At 50.7% G+C, this 19,945-nt stretch overlaps 2 protein-coding genes across 2 annotated transcripts in view; both read right to left on the minus strand.

The window, feature by feature from the left end:
* LOC148114451 (papilin-like) overlaps positions 1–5,911 on the minus strand; it is a 37,347-nt gene extending 31,436 nt beyond the window's left edge. Inside the window, exons 1-4 of the mRNA XM_087888856.1 lie at positions 5,668–5,911; positions 4,003–4,170; positions 2,329–2,475; positions 352–519 (exon numbers count right to left, since the gene is read on the minus strand). Coding sequence (XP_087744982.1) covers positions 352–519; positions 2,329–2,475; positions 4,003–4,170; positions 5,668–5,770 — 586 coding nt within the window. The 5' untranslated portion in view covers positions 5,771–5,911. The remainder of the gene's footprint in view (positions 1–351; positions 520–2,328; positions 2,476–4,002; positions 4,171–5,667) is intronic.
* Positions 5,912–9,149: 3,238 nt separating this feature from the next.
* Positions 9,150–17,813, minus strand: LOC148114454 (actinia tenebrosa protease inhibitors-like). The gene is made up of 9 exons (XM_087888913.1): positions 17,612–17,813; positions 16,552–16,674; positions 14,836–15,003; positions 14,052–14,204; positions 12,917–13,078; positions 11,267–11,404; positions 10,987–11,163; positions 10,416–10,583; positions 9,150–9,308 (listed from the first exon to the last, which is right to left on the minus strand). The coding sequence occupies exons 1-9, from the start codon at positions 17,769–17,771 to the stop codon at positions 9,271–9,273; spliced, it is 1,287 nt and encodes a 428-aa protein (XP_087745039.1). The 5' UTR covers positions 17,772–17,813; the 3' UTR covers positions 9,150–9,270.
* Between the last annotated feature and the right edge of the window lie 2,132 nt (positions 17,814–19,945).

Below are 19,945 nucleotides of genomic sequence, written 5' to 3' on the forward strand. Positions count from 1 at the left end.
TTTATACAAAGTCAGCTTATTGCCCCCACAAACTGGGTCCTCAATTTACCTACCTTAGAAAGGATGGAAGGCTGAGTCAACCTTGAGCCTGGCAAGATTCGAACTTACTTTAATTGCAGACAGCTGGTGTTAAATTACAGTGCCTTGTCTGCAGAGCTATCCAGGCTCCTGGATAGCTCTGTCCTCTAGTTGGACTAGATGATGTACAAGGTCCCTTCCAACTCTGTTAATCTGTAATTTGTAAAATCTGTATGATGTGAATAGACCCAGAGTGATATTATGGGCTTGTGCACTCTGCCTGTACAGTCAGACCCTGCTGCATGGAGGGGGAGGGGAGGAGAGAGGACGGACCTTCCACAGCCTCCACACATATCTTCCTGTCTCCAAAGGGGCAGCACTTCTTCTGGGGAAGGGGAAAATCAACGCTGCATTCCTGGTCCCTTGTGCAGCTCGTGAAGCAAAGAGGGCCGCCTTTGCTGCTGGGTGGGGGAATCATCCGTGGGCAGTATCCTGAAGTGTCTAGGGAGAAAAGGGGGACACAGAAGGGAAGAGGACATTCAGTCACCGAGTGGGGCTCACACCCTAGTAGAAGAAGAGGCCCTCTCCAAATGTTGTAGCACCTTCCTCACCCTGGCAGGGGCTTTGTAGGCAGTGGGGCTGGCAATTAGAAAGTGGGGGGACTTTTGCCTTACACACCCCATGAAGCTGCTGGAATGGCCCGTGGCCCGTGCCATGGGTGGGTGGGGTGGGGTGCAGAGGGGGCTTTCACAGGGCTGAAGGGTCTTCTCTGGCTAGGCGGCATCTGGTTTCTCTCCCACCCACCCCTGCTCTGCGGAGAAGCTGATCTACCCAACTGAGACCGCCTCGAGGCAGGCTGGCACTGGAACCCTCCTCCTCTGGCAGCTCAGATATGTCGGTCCTATTAATTACCATGCTTGAAGAGAGTTCTAAAACATATGTTGGTTAAAGAGAAGGAAGTGGTATAGCTTTATTGCAGGGGTGAAATGTAAAATCTGTTACTACTGGCTCTGTGGGCATGGCTTGGTGGGGGGGGGTAATGTGACTGGGTGGGGGTGGCCAACTTTTTTTAAAAAAAAAACTTTTCAACCATTTTTTCTAATGCTTTGAAAAGCCTCTCTGCCAATCAGGCAACTCAGCTGGGATCGTCAGAGACTTTTGAAAGCATTTTTTTTACCACCTCTTCAGCCAAGAGGTTGCAGAAAAAAATGCTTTGAAAAGCCTCTGACGATCCCAGCTGAGCCGCGTGATCATCAGAGACTTTTTTTTTTACTTTTAAAAGCATTTTTTTCATCGGAAGAGATTGTAGAAAAAATGCTTTTAAAAGTAAAAAAAAAGGCTCTGATGATCGCGCAGCTCAGCTGGGCATGGGGTGGGGGGCGCAGGGATTTTTGCTACCGGTTCTCCGAACCACCCGCTGCCATCGCTACCGGATCAGGTGATCCGGTCCGAACCGGGAGCATTTCCCCCCTGCTTTATTGGTTATACAAGTGATATCCGATCGTCTTTAAAAATAGTCTGACTTTTGGGAAATATCAGTAGATTGATACTGGAATGTAAGATAGAAATAAAATAAATTTAGGGTTGAGCTGGATATATGAATAGCAATATTTATAAATAGCTTCCCTTCAGAAGTTGTGGGGGCTCCATCACAGGAGGCTTTTAAGAAGAGACTGGACAGCCACTTGTCTGGAATGGAATAGGGTCTCCTGCTTGAGCAGGGGGCTGGACTAGAAGACCTCCAAGGTCCCTTCCAGCTCTATTCTGATTCTAATTCCGATTCTCTGACTTGTCAGCCTCCTTTTTCCCCTCCTTCAACCTCTGGGGAGGCTCCCTTTTGCTGGGCTGATCTCTCATGGCAAAGCTTTCCTGGGGGTCTAGGAGAACTCTTTGTGGCCATTGGACAATTCACCCTCGGACAACGACGCAAGATAACTGTATTCTAGACCCGTTCTTCTCTTACTATTGTATTAGTAATATTACTTATATTATTATTATTATTATTATTATTATTATTATTATTATTATTATTATTATTATTCATAATATTATACTTATCTTGCTTTGAGTTGTCCTATGGCCAATTGTCCCAGAGTGGGTTAACTATTCTTTTTCTTGGAAACTTCGAATCTTGCAGGCCTCGGAGGATGAAGGCTTCCCTCTGAGCTCCAGACGTATTTCGTGGCAGGGCAAGAACCTGGCAACTCTGGCACGGCTTTGCTGTCCTTCCATACCAAGCTGAGCAGGCATCCTCCCCCTCCCCCTCTGACCCCTCGCCTCCCTCCCTCCCGGTCCACGAACCAGGCTTACCTCCTTCTGGCCGTTGACATTGCTGCCCGCAAGATGTTGGACAGCAACGCTGAGTGCCCGAGCAGCTGGCATCGCTGGAGCAGAGTTTCCCACACAGTAGGTGACTGTTTGGAATTATGACGGGGCACCTACCAGGCTTGTTGACATCTGTAAGGTATTTTTGAGGGGCGGGGGGAGGAGATGGGAAACCTATGAGTAAAGTGGGAGCGGTTCTGTTCTCTTTGAACACGATGCATGAATTCAGCTCAGCTTTGGTTGGGGTCCGTCAGCCCCCTCTCAATCAGGAATTCTTCACGGCCATTGATCAAATCAAGGAATAGGTGGGGGAGGGGCACAAGGGGGAGTTAGAAACAGACAAAGTTGAAGCTGAGTCAGGACCCTCAAAGCAGTGGACGTGGGCTGGAGCTCTCGCTTCCTATCAGGGCCGACTGAGAGTGACCACAGAGAAAGGAAGCGAAGCAGGACAACACAGAGCCCCCCCTTCCCATCCCCGAAGCCACCCCAGAAGGTTACCATGGCTGAAGGTTTTGAAAGCCCCCAAGAGGTCAAGTGGAGGGAGGATGGACACACTACCCCCATCCCACTCCCTCCAGAGACCATCCAAAAGTGGCCCTCATGCCGTTTCCATCCCATAGCCAGGTCTGAAGCCTGACTGGAAAAAGTCTAGATAATCCATAGATATTCAGGAACCTCTGGAGCTGCAGCACAGCCACCTCCTCAACCACCTTCACCAGAAATGGAGGATCGGAGACGTGGTGAAAATTGTCTATGAGGGTGGAGTCCACTGGTGGCCTCTTAAGAAGAGGGTGGACCACAGCCTCCTTAAAAGGCTGGGGCAATTGCCCCCCTCCCACAGGGAAGCATCAATCACTCCAGAACCCGCCCACATGTCCTTCCTTCCTTCCTTCCTTCCTTCCTTCCTTCCTTCCTTCCTTCCTTCCTTCCTTCCTTCCTTCCTTCCTTCCTTCCTTCCTGGGCACTTTCCACAAGCCAGGAGGGAGATGGTTCTGAAAGACCGGTGGTTGTGCTCATGTGTCCTCGGATCCTGTCCACTTCCTCAAGTGCAACCGTGGTAAACTATTCCCAGGTAACCGGGCAAGGACTGCCAGCCATAACCCTAATCCTAACCAACCTAATTACGCGCCCAAAGACAGGTGTGCTGAGGAAAAGGAATGGCTGCTGGTTCACTCCCTCCTTTCCTCCCTCCTCTGCTGAGTAATGGATTTGTCCATCTGCCCCTCTCGGTTCTCTCTGTGAAGTCTCTACGACAGACCGACAGACCCGAGCCTTTGTAGTATTGTGAGTGATGCTTTCCTGTTCCTCCTTTCCATCACCATTTCTCTTTTCTCAGCCCCTTCCTTCCTTCCTTCCTTCCTTCCTTCCTTCCTTCCTTCCTTCCTTCCTTCCTTCCTTCCTTCCTCTCTCTCTCTCTCTTTCTCTCTCTCTCTCTCTCTCTCTCTCTCTCTCTCTTTCTTTCTTTCTTTCTTTCTTTCTTTCTCCTTTCTCTCTCTCTGTGTCTCCCTCCCACTCTTCCTCCCTCCCTCCCTCCCTTCTTTTCTTTTCTTTCCTTTTTCCTTTTTCCTTTTTCCTTTCCTTTCTTCTCCCAAGAGAGCTTTGCTAGACAAAGGCCATCTGGCCCACAGCCAACGTTCCTCCCTCTGACCCTCCTCTTACCTGGGGAGACACAACAGCGTTCACATTCGTTGATCTCCTTGTAGTTGTTAGCATTTCCATAGCAGCCTCCATAGAAGAAACGTTCGCATCTCTTGGACTTTGAGTTGTGGAACCACCGAAGTTCTAAATTGTCACAGGGACCTTTCACTTCAGGGAGATCGCAGTCATCTGAAAAACAGAGTAGAAGGCCAAGCATGAACAGTTCTCATCGGATGCCCCACCTCTCAAGTGGGCACGGGCAGGAGGACACAGCGATTGTGGAACGGATCTGTCACCCACCCCGGGCTGCTCTTTTGCCAGTTGGTGGTTCTCGCGGCTCTGTCTTGTGGAGAACATGACTCTCAGAAGCCCAGGAGATGTCATTTACAGGAATCTGATGGAGGAATTCCTAACTCACTGGAGTCCCTCCTGTCATATCTACTGCAGTGTTTCTCTCCCTACAATCTATTCCTCTTCCTCAAGGTGGATCTGATGAGGGTGGGCCCTTTGGAGAACCAGTGGGTCATAGGAACAGGTGTGTGTGTGTGTGTGTGTGTGTGTGTATTCACACTGCTATTATTTTCATTCCCTCCTCCAGCAAGTCCCAGACCCTTTGCTCTAACAGTTCCCCCTCCAGCTGAGGAACAGAAGGAGCAGAACCAGGCACCCCATAAAGTCATGGTTGGCTCTTTCCTGTCCTGCCTTTTGCGTTGGTTTCACACCCAGCAGTTGTGCAGAAAAGAGCAGCCCAGTCCCCTCTCTGCTCACTCTTCTATAACATGGGGGGGAGGGGAGGGCTGAATTTGCAGGGAAGTGGAGAGAGCCCACAGGGGTCACCAAATATCTCTGGGAAGCCCACCATCATTCCTCACTTAATTGTTACTCGGCAATTGTTCTTTCAAGGCCAATGTGTAATTAGTAGTTTGTCTCTACGAGCTATTGCTGCAGCTTTTTTTCTTTCTTCATTCCACAAGTCAACAGAGCTGGTGACCAACTTCCCTTTTTGTGGCCATGAATTCCACTGGTTCTTTCTGTCCCCTCCACATTTGAGAATAACAGTTGATCCCACTGGGTTCTGGAGTTAGGAGAAGAGGCAAGAAAGCCTCCCAGATATTCTAGGTCTATAAAATGAGTGAAGGAGCAGGAACCTCCCACTCCCCCCCATGTGTCTCCTCCATGATCCTGCTAGAACCCAATGGATCAGTAGATGGGCCCCACTGGTGGAAATATCTTCTGATGCTAAAGAGTTCTCTCCCAGAAGTTGTAGAGATGGCTGTCAACACTGATGATTAGTTGCTATTGATCATGCAGGTGATCTAATGGTGGGGGAAGCAGGTTTCTTAATCCCAATCTGAGATACCTTCAGAGGGTTCTCTGGGGCTCCAGAACTGGACTGGATGGGCCGTTGGGCTGATCCAACAGGGATCTTGTGCTGTCAACCATCTAAACTTTCAGTTGTCCAAGGAAGCATAATCCTATGGACAGTGGAACAAGCTTTGAAGCTCCTGGACTGCATCTGCCCCAAAAGTGCTTTCTGGACTGCTTAAGAGCCATGGATTCCTAGGTTATTGTGGAGGGGAAGTCAGGGAAGGGGAGGTGTTGCCCGAAACCCACCCTAGAGGAGAAAGGAGTTCCAGACCAGCCAGACCAGCTTCTCAGGTCCATTCTCCACCAGGGGCTACTCACTGTTCAGAGGATTCTGGCTCTTTTGACCCCCATCATATCCAGCAGCATCGAGGTCAGCAGAGAAGGAGAGGAGCACCCCCAGGAAAAGGACCCTGGCCCACATGGTCTCTCAGGAGGGAGCAGGTCTCTCGATCGAAACAGAAGAAGAAGCGTATAAAAGGAACTGAAGGATGATAGTGGTTGAACCTCAGGTTTGTGGGACTTTCCCAGTGTGAGGTTTCCTCGAGGCAGGAGAGCTGAAGTGAGAAAGCCTTGCCAGACCTGGAGGCAATTTCCACAAGGAAATCTCTCCCCCAGAGGAGGCACGTCTAACTCCACCCAGGGTGCATTTTGCAATAGGATGGGAGAAGAGATTGGGGTTGGGGTGGCCCCCTGGACTGGCTGCCTCCGAAAGAGATTGGCCTGGGCACTTTCTTTATTGTTGGTCACCCATTTTACAAGAATCTCTCCATGCTGGCTGCATTCCTTTAGGATCTGGTAGATAAAGCTTTACTAGTCCAGTCTATGATGTTTCCTCCCATGGAGTGACCCCCAGGCTGGCCTGCCTCTTAACTGTCCTCCTGTAACTGCCCTCGTCTCCTTTGGCCGGTGATTCCATGAACTCCCATGTTCTCCAAGTTCAAAAGCGAAGGGATGGGAGCTCCTGTTTTGAGGAGGGGCAGAAGGAGAAGCTCTCTTTTGCCTCCTGAAGGTGCCTGGACCTCATAAAGAGGAAGAGTAGGCAGAAGGTAGGCAAGGACTCCCCGGAGGGGGAGATCTGGGGGATTCTTATGCTATCTGAAGACACAACAAGAAGGCCGCCAAGCTCCTTCAACCGACCCCAAGCAAGAAGTGAGGGAGGGGCTCCTTCCTCTTCCCATCCAAGGTGGAACCCCCACTTGGTCTCTTCAGGGTCGCAGCACCAGGAGGCACAACATTCTCAGCTACAACCTTGTGCTGGCTGGGAATTCTGGGTGTCAGGAAGCACCAGACTGGGGGAACCAGATTTAAATGCTCCATGGTATTTTCCAAGGTCAATGGGAGATTCCCTGTTAAGGTATTGTCACATATAAATGCCTAACTCACATGGCACCCCCTGCTTGGTACTGCAGGGGTTAACATCCATACCCTCACCTCCATCACCACTCCTCCTTACCTTTTGGCCACACCTCCCTGGTACTTAAAGGGCATGCATGAGGCGCTGGTCAGTTGAATAGCCCCACCTGTAAGAGAGCAGAGTTGGATAAATAAATATGATTGAAACACACCATTGACCCTGAGTATTTCTTGGGCTAGATCCTCGTGCATTAACAGGTATTTCCCCCTTTTCTCTTTTAAGTTATGAGTGATTGAGAAAAATTTCCTTCTCCTTGGGATTTTTGAGGCTTTAGATGGTGATGGTACCTGAGAAAAGACCTAAAAGGTCACAAAGATTTGAAAAAGAAATACTTTTGCTCCCTTGCATTTGTCTGAGGATGTTATAAAAGGCGAGTGGGATGCCAGTCCGGTTTCACTCTCAGCCTGTGGAGTATCCGTCAGTGGTGCCCCTTTCCACAACCTTCTTCTTAAACCCAGACTTTCCCAAGCATAGCAGTTTTAAAATGAGTGGACTTCAACACCCACAATTCCTCAGCCAGCATCTTAAAGCTGTCAAGATTGAAAAACACTGCTGTCAATCATAATAAATTTGCAATCCAAGATCGCAACTCAAATCTTGGCTTCCACATTTGTTTCCTAACGTCAGAGGTAAGTATGCAAATGGCACAGTTTATGTCACAACCTGGTGAGGAATCTGCCCCGCCTTGTTGCACTCCATGGACCTGGTGGATCTGTGCCAGGTGAGGGAAGATCTGCCTCAGAACCATTGTCTTCTTGGCCCAAACTGGATCTGGGTGGAAAGTGGGACCTGCTGTTGCTGGACCAACTCCAGCCTCCTGGCCTCTTGCATATTGCCACAGTTGAGGGGCTAAGACTGAAGGGACACGGGTCTCCTTGGCCAGCATGCATCATAATCCATCATATTGGCAAGTGGCAGAAGGAGGTGAAAATTCAGTATAAATGGGGCTTGCATCTGATACATGGCAGTTGCTGGATCTCTCCTAATGCACCCAAAGGCAGGAGAAGAAGCAACGGACGGAGAACCAATCTAGACAGTAAGAAGAATCAGTGGAACAGCTTTTCTCCAGAAGTTGTGGGTACTCCAACACTGGAGGCTTTCAAGAAGAGAGGATAACCACTTGTGTGAAATGGTGTAGGGTTTCCTGCTTGATCAGGGGGTTGGACTAGAAAACCTTCAAGGTCGCTTCTTCCACCTCTAATCAGATTAAATGATTGGTTCAGAAGATGCATACATGATAGCAGCGTTCCAATATTTGAGGGGCTGCCATAAAGAGGAGGGGGCTCCACTTATTCTCCACCTGAAGGCAGGACAAGAAGCAACGGATGGAAACTAATCCAAGAGAGGGGCAACCTAGGACAAAGGAGAAATTCCCTGACAGTGAGAACAATTAGCCAGTGGAGCGGCTTCCCTTCAGAAGTTGTGGGTGCTCCATCACTGGAAGCTTTTAAAAAGAGACAGGACAACCTGTGGTCTGAAATGGTGTAGAATCTCTTGCCTGAGCAGCGGGCTGGACTACAAGACCTCCAAGGTCCCTTCTATCTCTCTTATTCTGCTTCTTTCACTTTGCTGCAATTCCATGAGGTGAAGAAGCCTACTGAGGTCCCCAGAAGGAGGACGAATTAAGCAGGGGGAAACTCTCTTCCGGGTGCAAAGTTTATAGCTAGGGATGCTTATTTTAGTGTGTTTACATGGCAAATATAGACGGCTACGTGGCTCCAGACAAGAACACTGGAGCTCCTGAGTTTGCTCATTTATTTGCCAAAATTTAATTTGTCCGTCTTATCATAGGGTAACTCTGGGTGCCTTACAATCTTAAAAAGCGAAAAGACACACAAAAAAATTACTGCGAAGTTCCAAATACTATGCCCCAGTTAAAAGAGGGGGAAAGTGGGAGTGGAATGAGGGGGAGGGAGGTGGGGTTTGTAGTTCATCTATCAACTACCCCGTGCCCCACTCATGTGAAGCCCCTCCATTGCAGCCTCAGGCCAATTGGGAGAGCCAGATCTTTAGGCTCTTATGAAATGTCAGGAGGATTGGAGATGACCTTACTCATGGGGGTTGCAAGATGTTCCAGAACAGGGGTCTCCAACCTTGGCAACTTTAAGACTTGTGGATTTCAACAAGTCTTACAGTTGCCAAGGTTGGAGACCGCTGTTCCAGAGGGCAGGTGCAGCGGCAGAGAAGGCTCTTCCCCTGGACCCCACCAGCTGGAACACTGGCTGATGGGACCCGGAGCATCCCTCCTCTGCTGGCACCAGTGGAGCAGGGTGAGATGGTCCCTCAAGTCTCCTAGGCAACCAAAGGGTGGTTGACCTTGTATTTCGCACAGAGTCCACACTAGCCTGGGGTGTTGATCTCCCACTCAAGAACCACACTCAGAGTATGCAGGGAAAGTCACATCTTTATTTCTTGAGAAGGCAGAGGAATCACAAAAAGGAACACAGCCGTGGCGATGGTCTCTGCTCCCAAGGTCACACGTCCACACAGGGATGTTGAAGAGGGACTCATTCTTTGGGCTGTTGGTCTTGCTCTTGCTGTTGGTCTGTGAAGAGAAGAGGGGAGTGGTGGGTGGGTGGGTGGGGAAGGGGCTTCTGTCCCTGGCTAAGCAGAGCAGAGCGGAGGGGGCTTAGCCTTGTGGCGGAGGGCAGCTTCTGCCTGGAACTCTTGCCTGGAGGGTGTGGCGGGTGTATTTTGCCAACCGCCAACTCACAAGCTGCGTCCCAGAGACAAGTGAGACCCCCGGCAGCCCTGAGTGGGTCCCTCTGCTTTCTCCTCCTCCCCAGGCTGGGCCTTTCCCCCTGCTGAGTCAAGGGCTGCCCACTGGCCCTTCAGCGGGTGGAAAAATGGAGACATGATTATCGTTGCCATGGTACAGTCCATAAATAAATGTTTCACAACTTCGGATTTTCCAGTGATAGTAATATTGTGGAAAATCTCTCCTGGCAAGAGACATCCCTGGGCCAAACCCTCCTCCACCCTCACGCTCTTATTTGCTTTTTGCTTATCCTGGAGTTTTTCCCACTCCACAACCCATGTTGCTTTCCTCCTCTTCAGAGTGTCACCAGCCAGGAAGACCCCCGGCACAAGTCGTGGCCCCATAGCAGGACTTCCTCCTGTCTACCTATGTTGCTCATCTGCCTTCTTTCTACAGGCCATGCTGTCACGTGTGTGATGCAAGTTTAAAAAAGGGGAGGGGGTTTCAATCACACAGTCAGAGCCCCTCTCTTGACAATTATTTCACAAGACTCGTTTTGCAAAGGACCCGAGCAGGGAGACTTAGGCTTCTCCACCCTGGCTGTTATTTGGTTGTTATGTCACATGAACCTTGTGCAAAATGGGAAAAGAGCTGAGAGTGACACTGAGCAGAAGTGTCTCCTGCTATTGGGCTCATCCAGGTAACCACAATGGCCCAGTTTTTACCCAACACCGAGAGGCCCCTGGACAATCAGTCCCCCAGAGAAGTTGGAGGCACAATCTCAGGACTCTAAGGATAATGAGAACGGCTCCCTTCTGAACTGGAGGAGATGTAGGTGACGCCTTAGGGGAAATGATTAATGGCAAGACTGGGGTTAGGGTTAGAGTTGGGCTGTTTTTCACAGACACAACTTGTTTGCATGTACAAAAGGCCACACTCATTCTTGTTCCTTACCAAATTCACCACAGACCATTTCACATTCCAGTTTGCTGGAGAAGCGATTGTCATTGCCACCACACAATCCGTAAACAAATGTTTCACACTTTCTCTTCTCCCAGTTGTAGAAATATCGTGGTGAATATGCTAGACAATGACCTGGATCTGCTGGGAGTTTGCAAACCTCTGTAGGGAAGGGATGAGGACAGGAGAGAAGGAAAATGAGACGGACAGAGAAAGAATCTCTTTCTTCCAGGAAGTGGGCTGGGCCACTTTCTCTGAAAGCCTTAGAGTGATGGACCGAAAGGTCTGAGATCTGATCTTGTGTAGGACTGAATGGGTCATGTGGAAAAGTGGCCTCAGAATGAGTGCCAGAAATGCTGGCGTCTGTAATGGCCTGTGGGAACGGCCTTGGGGGACAGGAGGAGAAGCTGCAGGTGAGGCAATGGTTGGATAAGAGGCAGATGAGTCCACAGAAGGAATTGGGGCCTCTCAGAAGGGACCTTGGATGGTGCTTCTTGTCTGGACTAACTCACTCAGAGGGGAGGAAAGTTACCAGGGACCTTAATGTAACACTCATCCTCTGTACCTTTGCTGATTTTCCCACAGGCCTTTTCACACAGCTCCTTGGTCTTAAAGCTGTTGCTGTTGCCCTCACAGCCTCGAAACGAGACACACTTCTTCTTGTCAGGATCATAGTAGTAGTGCGGCAAAGTCTGTTTGCAACTGCCTTCTTCCGGAGGTAACTGGCACACATCACTGCGGACTGCAAGAGAGTGAGAGAAGGGAGTTTGTGTGGCCTCTGGCTCAGGGCTGGTGCTCAGGCGGAGGGTGAAGGAAGCAGGTGGTGGAAGGAGGCCTGGACACACCTGAGGGCAGGCAGCCTCGGCTGCAGCCGGTGAAGCAGCACTTCTCGGTCAGGTGGCAGTCGTGGTCATCATTGCAGGTGTTGTTGCAGGGAACCAAGGTCTGCACTTCGACCCTCCTGGGACACACGCCGGGGTGTTCTAGAATGAGAGGGAGTGTCAGGTCCCAAGAACTAATGAAGAGACATAAAGTTACTTCAGAGCAGTTTCCTTTGGTGGTTCCTCACCTCCAGACAGAATCTTGCCAGACTAAACTTGCCAACTACTTGCATATGATAGATAATAGCAATAGCACTTAGACTTATATACCGCTTCACAGTGCTTTACAGCTGTCTCTAAGCAATTTACAGAGTCAGCCTCTTTTCCCCAACAATCTGGATCTTCATTTTACTGACCTCGGAAGGATGAGTCAGCCTTGAGCCTGGTGAGATTTGATTTGCCAAACTGCAGGCAGCCGGCAGTCAGCAGAAGGAGCCTGCAGTACTGCATTCTAACCACTGTGCCACCACAGCTCATAATACGCTGTGAATCTCTAGGGAAGAGCTATATTAAGTCTCTTCCTCGTGACCAAATTATCTAGATTTTCCTTCCTCTTTGCTCCCTCTAATGCAGCCCCTCCCTTCTGGGAATTCAGACTATATTCCACCACAGGCAGGGTGGGGGAGCAGTTTCTCAGTGCCCGGGTTCAGATGGCAGAGGTGTCTCTCTGGTACAGCCTTGTACTTTCTCCACTGCTGTCAGGCCAGGCCAGACCACCACCCCCTCCCACCCACAGCCCAGTACAGGGCTCGGTCCTGGAGTAGGCCAGCAAGGAATTCCAGGGATCCGTCCTAAAACCCTGGTGTGTGAGAAGGACTGAGGCCCTGGGGGGATGGCAGTATGAGCCATACCAGGATGGGCAAAGGCCAAGCAACCCATCCCTCTGTTCAGCTTGTTTAATGTTAAGCTTATGCAAGAACCTTTTTGGCTTCACATTCGGTGCACACCCTTTAGGACACAGGTGTTGTGCATGTGGAGGAAATGGGTTGATTTAGGAATGAGCCGGAGTGTATGGTGTGAATACATGCAGGATCCTGCCATCTGTCCCTGTTGTATGTGTGTGTGTGTGTGTGTTGGAACTGTTGGGGTGAGTAGAGACAGAGAGAGACAGACAGACACAGAGAGAGAGAGAGACAGAGAAAGAGAGAAAGTCACAGGAAGACAGAAAGAAAGAAGAAAAAGAAGGAGGGAGGGAGGGAGGAAATGAGAAAGGAATGAGAAGAGAAAAGAATCAGAGGAAGGAAGAAAGAAAGGGAGGGAGGGAGGGAATGAAGGAGGGAAGGGAGGGAAAGTGGCTGAGAAAGGAGAAATGGTGAAGGAAAGGATATCGTCACTCACAGTATTACAAAGGCTACAGTCTGTTGGTCTGTTGTAGACTTAAATTCATGAGACTTCAAAGAAAGAACTGAGAGGCACAGATGGACAAGTCCATTGCTTAGGAGAGGAGGGAGGGAGAGAAGGAAGGAATGAACCAGCAGAAATAAATAAATGAAGGAAGGAAGAAAGAAAGAAAGAAAGAAAGGAAGGAAGGAAGGAAGAAAGAAAGAAAAAAGAAAGAAAGAAAGAAAGAAAGAAAGAAAGAAAGAAAAAAAGAAAAAAAGAAAGAAGTGGCACCTTCTACAGCATCCACGCATATCTTCCTGCCGTCAAAGATGCAGCACTTCTTCCAAGGAAAATTAACACCGTGGTTACAGTCCAAGTCGTTGGTGCAGTTGGGGAAGCAAACATCCCCAGTGCTGGGCGGGAGGAGCAGCACTGGGCAGTATCCTGGGAGATCTATGGAGAAAAAGGGAACACAGAATGGAAGAGGGCCTTCAGAGTGGGGCTCACACCTTAAGGACAGAGTTCCCCAACCTTTTCAGCTTTGTGGACCTGCAGGGTGTGTGTGTGTGTGTGGGGGGGGTGGAATGGTTCCACGTGTGGAACGAGCAAGCCCGCCTGCACTCGCCCACCACTTCCTGTTCCAGGGCCTGGTTCCGAAAGGCTCAAGGCCTGTTAGTGGGCCACAGCCTGGGGTTGGGGACCCCTGCCCTAGAAGAAGAAGAAGAAGAAGAAGAAGAAGAAGAAGAAGAAGAAGAAGAAGAAGAAGAAGAAGAAGAAGAAGAAGAAGAAGAAGAAGAAGAAGAAGAAGAAGAAGAAGCCCCCTCCAAATGTTGCAGGACCTTACTCAGCCTGCCAGGGGCATCCGTAGTGGTGAGGAAGAGGGAGATTTTGCAAACAAGCCCCCCCCCGGGAAAAGTCCTCCAACCTCATTAACACCCCCCAAAGAGTTGGAGGTCTTTGCCACATCCTGAAGCGTCTTCTCTGGCCTGGTGGCACCAGGTGGCAGGAGAACCCTTCCCAGCACTCCCCGGCCCACCAAATGTTCTGCTGTGTAGAGAAGCCTCCGGTAGGGCTGATCTACCCAACGGAGGCCATCTCAGGGCAGGTTGGCACCAAACAACCCTCCTCTGGCAGCTCCGACACGTGTGCCTCCTTCTCCCCTCCTGCAACCTCTGGGGAGGCTCCCTGGAGCTGAGCCGAGCTCTTTCTGCAAAGCTTCCTTGGAAAGTTCAAGTCTTGGTGGTCTTGGAGGAGGGCCCACCATGGTCTGGCTTCCCTCTGAGCTCCAGTGGTGTTTCATGGATGGGCAAAGAACCTTGCAGCTCTGGCACGGCCCTGCTTTCCTTGGTACCAGGTACCTCCGCCCTCGATCCTGACCCCTGGTTCCCACTCCCCCACCCCCTCCCAGTCCAGGAACCAGACTTACTTTCTCGTGGGATTTCACATTCCTGCCTCCCACAGGGAGTGGCACAGCAGCGCTCACTGCCCGGGCAGCTGGCATCGTTGGAGCAGTATTTGCGACAAGGAACAGCATCCTCAGCAGGAAGTGGGGTGGGACACGTGCCAGGCTTGTTGATATCTGCAAGGGGTTTTTTGGAAGGGGAGAGATGATGGGATTCTGTCAGTAAAAGGGGAACTTTTCTGTTTTGTTTGAAAATTATCCATGAATTCAGCAGGGTCTTTGTTAGGCTCACTCAAAAAGCTTTTTCTTTTTTTAAAGTTTTTTTCAAGAGAAAAATTAATATGTTCTCATAAAACCTAGGTAGAATTGTATCTCTGAGTAGAACTGAGTAAATAAACTCAAGATGAGTTAGGAAAATAGAAGGAGGTCCACTCTGTCCTTTCCTCTCTCCTCTCCCACATGATGGACTTATCCATCTGACTCTCTGAGTTCTCTCTTTGAAGTCTTGTGAATTGAAGCCTACGACAGATTGACAGACTGCAGCCTTTGTAGTATTGTGAGTGACAATATCCTTTCCCTTCTTTCCTTCACCATTTCTCCTTTCTCAGTCTCCTTCCTTCCTTCCTTCCTTCCTTCCTTCCTTCCTTCCTTCCTTCCTTCCTTCCTCCCTCCCTCCCTCCCTCCCTCCCTCCCTCCCTCCCTCCCTTCCTTTTTCTTCCCCCAAGATAGCCTTGCTAGACAAAGCCCACCTGGCTTACAGCCTAACCCTAACCTGGACCACCCCTCCCCTCCTCTGACGGGGTCTCACCTGGAAGGACACAGCGGAGGTCACATTCTTGCAGAGTCTTGAAATTGTTGGCGTTCCCTTGGCAGCCTCCATAGATGAAATGTTCGCATTTCCCCTTGTGCCTGTTGTAGAACCAGCGAGACATATACGCCTTGCAAGGGCCTTTCTTCTGCGGCAGCTGGCAGATACCTGAGAATCAGAGTAGATGGCTGAGAGTTAAAAGTTTGCACCTGGATGCGCCCCCACCCTCAAGTGGGCACAGGAGGGCAGGAGAACTCAGCCATTGTGGAAGGGACCCGTCACCCACCCGGTGGTGCCCTTTTGCCAGTTGCTGGCTTCCTGCCCCTGTCTTGGGGTGGATGTGTCACGTGACTCTCAGAAGCCCAGGGGACGTCTGGCTGGCAAGTAGCTGGCATCTAAACTAGCTTGGCTGGAAAGCAGGAGAAGACCTCCGGTGGGGGAAAACCCAACTTGCTGAGTAGGAGCCCCTGCAGTGTTTCTCCACCTCATCAACTTTAAAATATGTGGCCTTCAGTTCCCAGAATTCCTCAGCCAGCCGTGCTGGGGGTTGAAGGCCACCCTGGGAATTGAAGTCTACACATTTTAAAATTGCATGAGGAGCAAAACGTTTTCTTCTTCTTCTTCCTCAAAGAAAAAAACAGCCCAGTTGTCTTTTGAAGAAAAAAGCACATTTAAGATCTGGATGATCGGGAATCTCTGGGGACATTTTTCCAGCTCTGTTCTTCTGTTATTGTTTGCCACACCACACGGGGGCGCTTTTGCACAAAAGGAGAACTTGACACCTGTGGATGTTTGAGCAGCTCCAGCAGGGGAGAGAGGTGGGGGCCTGCTTTCTGGGGAGGGGGGCACAGGGGGTCCCAAAACTCACCACGGCCAACTCTCCACAGACACAACGTACACTGATATCGAAGAAATAGTGGAATAGAACCATTGAAGAAAAGTTGTCAAAGAAGGGACAAAACGAAACGCGAATGAAAAAAAATCAAAATATTTTTTTTAACTATTTAAAATAATTAAACTAAATTGTTGAATGGTCCCTCACCGAGCTGTCCTGTGGAGAGTTGGCTGTGGCGAGTTAACCAATCCAATCAGAATAGAGTTGGAAGGGACATTGGAGGTCATCTACTCCAGCCCCCTACTAAAGTGGGAGACCCTGCACAATTTGAGATAAGCGGCTGTCCAGCCTCTTCTTAAAAACTCCCAGTGTTGGGGCATTCACAACTTCTGCAGGCAAATTGTTCCCCTGGTTAATTGTTCCCACTGTCAGGAAATTTCTCCTTAGTTCTAGGTTGCTTCTCTCCTTGATGAGTTTCCACCCGTTGCTTCTTGTCCTGCCTTCAAGTGCTTTGGAGAATAGCTTGACTCCATCTTCTTTGGGGCAGCCCCTGAGATACTGGAAGACTGCTATCATGTCTCCCCTGGTCCTTCTTTTCATCAGACTAGACATATCCAGTTCCTGCAACTGTTCTTCATATGTTTCAGCCTCCAGTCCCCTAATCGTCTTTCTTGCTCTTCTCTGCGCTCTTTCCAAAGCCTCAACATCTCTTTTGTAATGTGGGGACCTGGATGCAGGATTCCAGGCGTGGCCTTACTAAGGCTTTATAAAACGGAACTTATAAGTGATAGAGCTCACCGTGGTGACTTGTCCCCTTCCGGTCTTCCTGCCCCCTTCAAGGCCCCTTGGAGCTCTCCTGCCCTGCCTCAGCTGGCACCTACCTTGTGGCTGGCATTCCCGCCTGCAGGTTCCTGCGCAGCACTTCTTCCGGGGGGGACAATCTCGGTCTGTGCTACATTCGCCCTTGGACTCCCCGGGAAACTTCGTGTCTCCTCCATCTTTCCCTAGAGGGGAACAAAGAGCCTCAGATCCAGGGGGGCCAAAGCTGCCAGGCTCATTTTTTCATCCTGCCTGCAGGAGATGCCCTGCCTGGTTGCTTTTCCTCTGCGCCACCAACTCCTCCTGCAAAGGGCTTCCAGGGCCTTTCCGTCCTTCGGCTCCTTCACAACACAAAACAGCTCCTCCACTTTCTACGCCCAGACAACCCTCCGAAAACCAACTTCCAGCCATCAAGCAAGAATGCAAAGCCAGCCTCCCTCTCCACTTCTGCCTGTTTCTTGAGCCTGTGGGCTCCTCTCTCTTGCTTTGTCCCATCACGGAATACAACCACGGCTGGGCCCAAAACTTCTCTTGTTAATTGAGACATTTCTTAAGTGAGTTTTGCTCCATTCTACGACCTTCCTTGCCCCATTTGTTAAGTGAAACACTGCAGTTGTTAAGTTAGTAGCACAGTGAAGAGAAGAGAAGCAACTTAGAATTAAGGAGAAATTTCTTGACAGTTAGAACAATTAACCAGTGGAACTACTTGCCACCAGAAGTTGTGAATTCTCCAACACTGGAAGAGATTAAGAAGAGATCGGACAATCATCTAATCTGAAATGGTATGTGGTCTCCTGTTTGAGTATGGGGTTGGACTAGAAGACCTCCAAGGTCCTTTCCAACTCTGTTATTGTAAGAGGAGAAATGACGCACGGGGCTCGTCCTGCAATTGCCCCTGGCCGGGTTCAAGGAAAGGTTGGTAACATCACAACCACAAGGAAGCCTGAAGCCTGACTAAGGAACAAGGCGGTGAGGAGCTGACGGAGAGAAGACGGTGGCCACCCAGGTGTGTGTGTGTGTGTGTGTGTGTGTGTACAGGCTGGAGACCTTTGGAGAAGCCATTGGACTGCAAGAGACCCAGTCAGTGGTTGCCTTGTGGAGCCTTGCCAAGCTCTTCCTCACCTGTCTTCTGATCCTGGTTCTGCTCCTGATCTTGTTCCTGGTCCTGATCTTCCTGGTGGGGTCTTTCAGGGTCCACACACTTCAGGCCACACTCGTGGAAGCAGCACTTCTTCCCAGAGCTGCACCTGCGGTCATCGTTGCACTGGTCTCTGCAGGGCATGTAGCCCAGAGGAAGGCGCCTCTTGGGGCAAAGGCCAGGGGCAGCTGGATGCCGACAGAAGAGAACATTTGTGGCTCAGAGTGGAACCGCAGAGGCCCTGAACGCGGGGAATTTCCCGCAGGCACTGATGATGTTACCTAGTGTGGTAATGAAACGTCTGCGAGAAAGCCACCCAGATGAGGGTGGAGCTCGTGGGTTGGTTCCCGAACGTTTCGTTACCAGGCTAGGGGACGTCTTCAGTGGAGTTTAGGGGAGGTCAGTGTCCGTGTTCCTCTGCTCATCAGGGCCCGGGGTGGCCAGTAGGTCCTGGGATGGGAGGGTCACATCAGGCGAGGGTCTTGGGATGGGTCTGGTGAGGGTCAAAGCCACCAACCTCTGAGAGCACCAAGGACCCCCTGGTAGCCAGACGGGAGGGAATGGATTAAGCACGCTGGAGCAACCGAGGCCAGGACTGGGGGGCAGCAAAGGGGAAGGGGTTGTTGCACGCAGGCGCTCAGCCCATGAGAAGCCACTTAGGTTGCTTCCAAGGGTTCTGGGTCTGCTTTCCTTCCTTCCCTCCCCAACTGACTCACCGGAGCCTAAACTAAATTAAAGAGGAAGGTGGATCTTGAAGAGCCGAGGGGCAGCTTCCTCCTCCTCCTCCTCATTTCCAGATGAGCTCAGGGGTTTCCACAGCAATTGAGCCTGGGGTGTGTGGCTTGATGGGTCACATGTCTACCCCACCAGAAGATTAGCAGGAAGGATAGCCATAGCACTTGAGACGTATATACCGCTTCACAGTGCTTTCCAGCCCTCTCTAAGCGGTTTACAGAGACAGCCAATTGCCCCTTCCTTCCTTCCTTCCTTCCTTCCTTCCTTCCTTCCTTCCTTCCTTCCTTCCTTCCTTCCTTCCTTCCTTCCCTCCCTCCCTCCCTCCCTCCCTTCTTCCCTCCCTTCCCACTTAGCTCTTAGTCTTATATACCACTTTACAGTGCTTTCCAGCCCTCTCTAAGCGGTTTACAGAGACAGCCAATTGCCCCTTCCTTCCTTCCTTCCTTCCTTCCTTCCTTCCTTCCTTCCTTCCTTCCTTCCTTCCTTCCTTCCTTCCTTCCTTCCTTCCTTCCTTCCTTCCCACTTAGCTCCTAGACTTATATATCACTTTACAGTGTTTTCCAGCCCTCTCTAAGCGGTTTACAGAGACAGCCTATTGCCCCCCCACAATCTGGCTCCTCATTTTACTGACCCCAGAAGGACGGAAGGCTGAGTCAACCTTGAGCCTGGTGAGATTCAAACTGCCGAAATGCTGGCAGCAGGCAGCCGAGAGCCAGCAGAAGTCGCCTGCAGTACTGCAGTCTAACCATTGTGCCACCGTGGCTCACCGTGGATCCTGGATGGGCTCTCTCTCTCCATGAGGCAGCCATTTCAGCAATGGTCAACTCTGTCCCCAACAGCAGCCATTTTCTTTGAATGCCCCAATGGGCGGTGGTACCCCCCAAAGTTGGAGGGCCCTCATTTTTGCAGGGCTCACCTACCTGCACTGTGAGAGAACCACCTGGGAAGAGGGGACACGTGCCCCATAGAGATTCTACCTGGCACAGCCGCAACGCACTTCTTCTGGCCGCCGGTCCTGCAGCATTTCTCGTGCCATCCACACTGGTGGTCTCCTACACAGGGCTTCTTGTAGATGGCCTGATCTTGCGGCCTGGGGCAGTACCCATGATTGACTGGAAGAGAAGGGTGGGCACAGAGTGGGCCCTTCAGGCCAAGAAAGTCTTCTAGGGTCTCCCACAGGTAGCTCTGAACGTGGCCCTCAGGTTGCCCGGTGGGCACAACTGCTATCCCAGCCAATTGGCATTGGTAGAGGTGGCACCGGAATGGGTGCTACAATCCTACCTGTGGGGTCTTTCACCGGAGCACCGGGAGGGTGGCACTCTGCCCTTTCCCAGGAAGGAGAGTCCTGGCAAGAGCAGAATCCGATCCTGGGACACAAGGGGAAATCCCTTCGGACTCTCCTCCTTCCACTTCTGAAACTGTCACCCCCCCAACCCTCCATCTGCCTTGCCCCAAATTGGACAGGGGCTCACCCACCTCCTTTTGGGTAGACGCATTTCACCGTATTCCCAATTTGGCAGCATTTTTCATCCCCTGGGCAGCGTCTATTCACTGAACAGTAGACCTCGGTGGCATTAATTAGA

Source organism: Pantherophis guttatus, chromosome 3, assembly GCF_059756535.1.
Source record: "Pantherophis guttatus breed Tessera chromosome 3, ASM5975653v1, whole genome shotgun sequence".
NCBI classification, from domain to species: Eukaryota; Metazoa; Chordata; class Lepidosauria; order Squamata; family Colubridae; genus Pantherophis; species Pantherophis guttatus.

Excerpts from the sequence above, each read along its gene's own strand:
- LOC148114454 (XM_087888913.1), bottom strand. The coding sequence starts at position 17,771 with ATGCCCTGCAGAGACCAGTGCAACGATGACCGCAGGTGCAGCTCTGGG. Across the intron at positions 14,205-14,835 it reads CCTCCGCTGTGTCCTTCCAG|ATATCAACAAGCCTGGCACG; the intron begins GTGAGACCCCGT and ends AACCCCTTGCAG. Across the intron at positions 11,164-11,266 it reads CCGAGGCTGCCTGCCCTCAG|TCCGCAGTGATGTGTGCCAG; the intron begins GTGTGTCCAGGC and ends ACTCTCTTGCAG.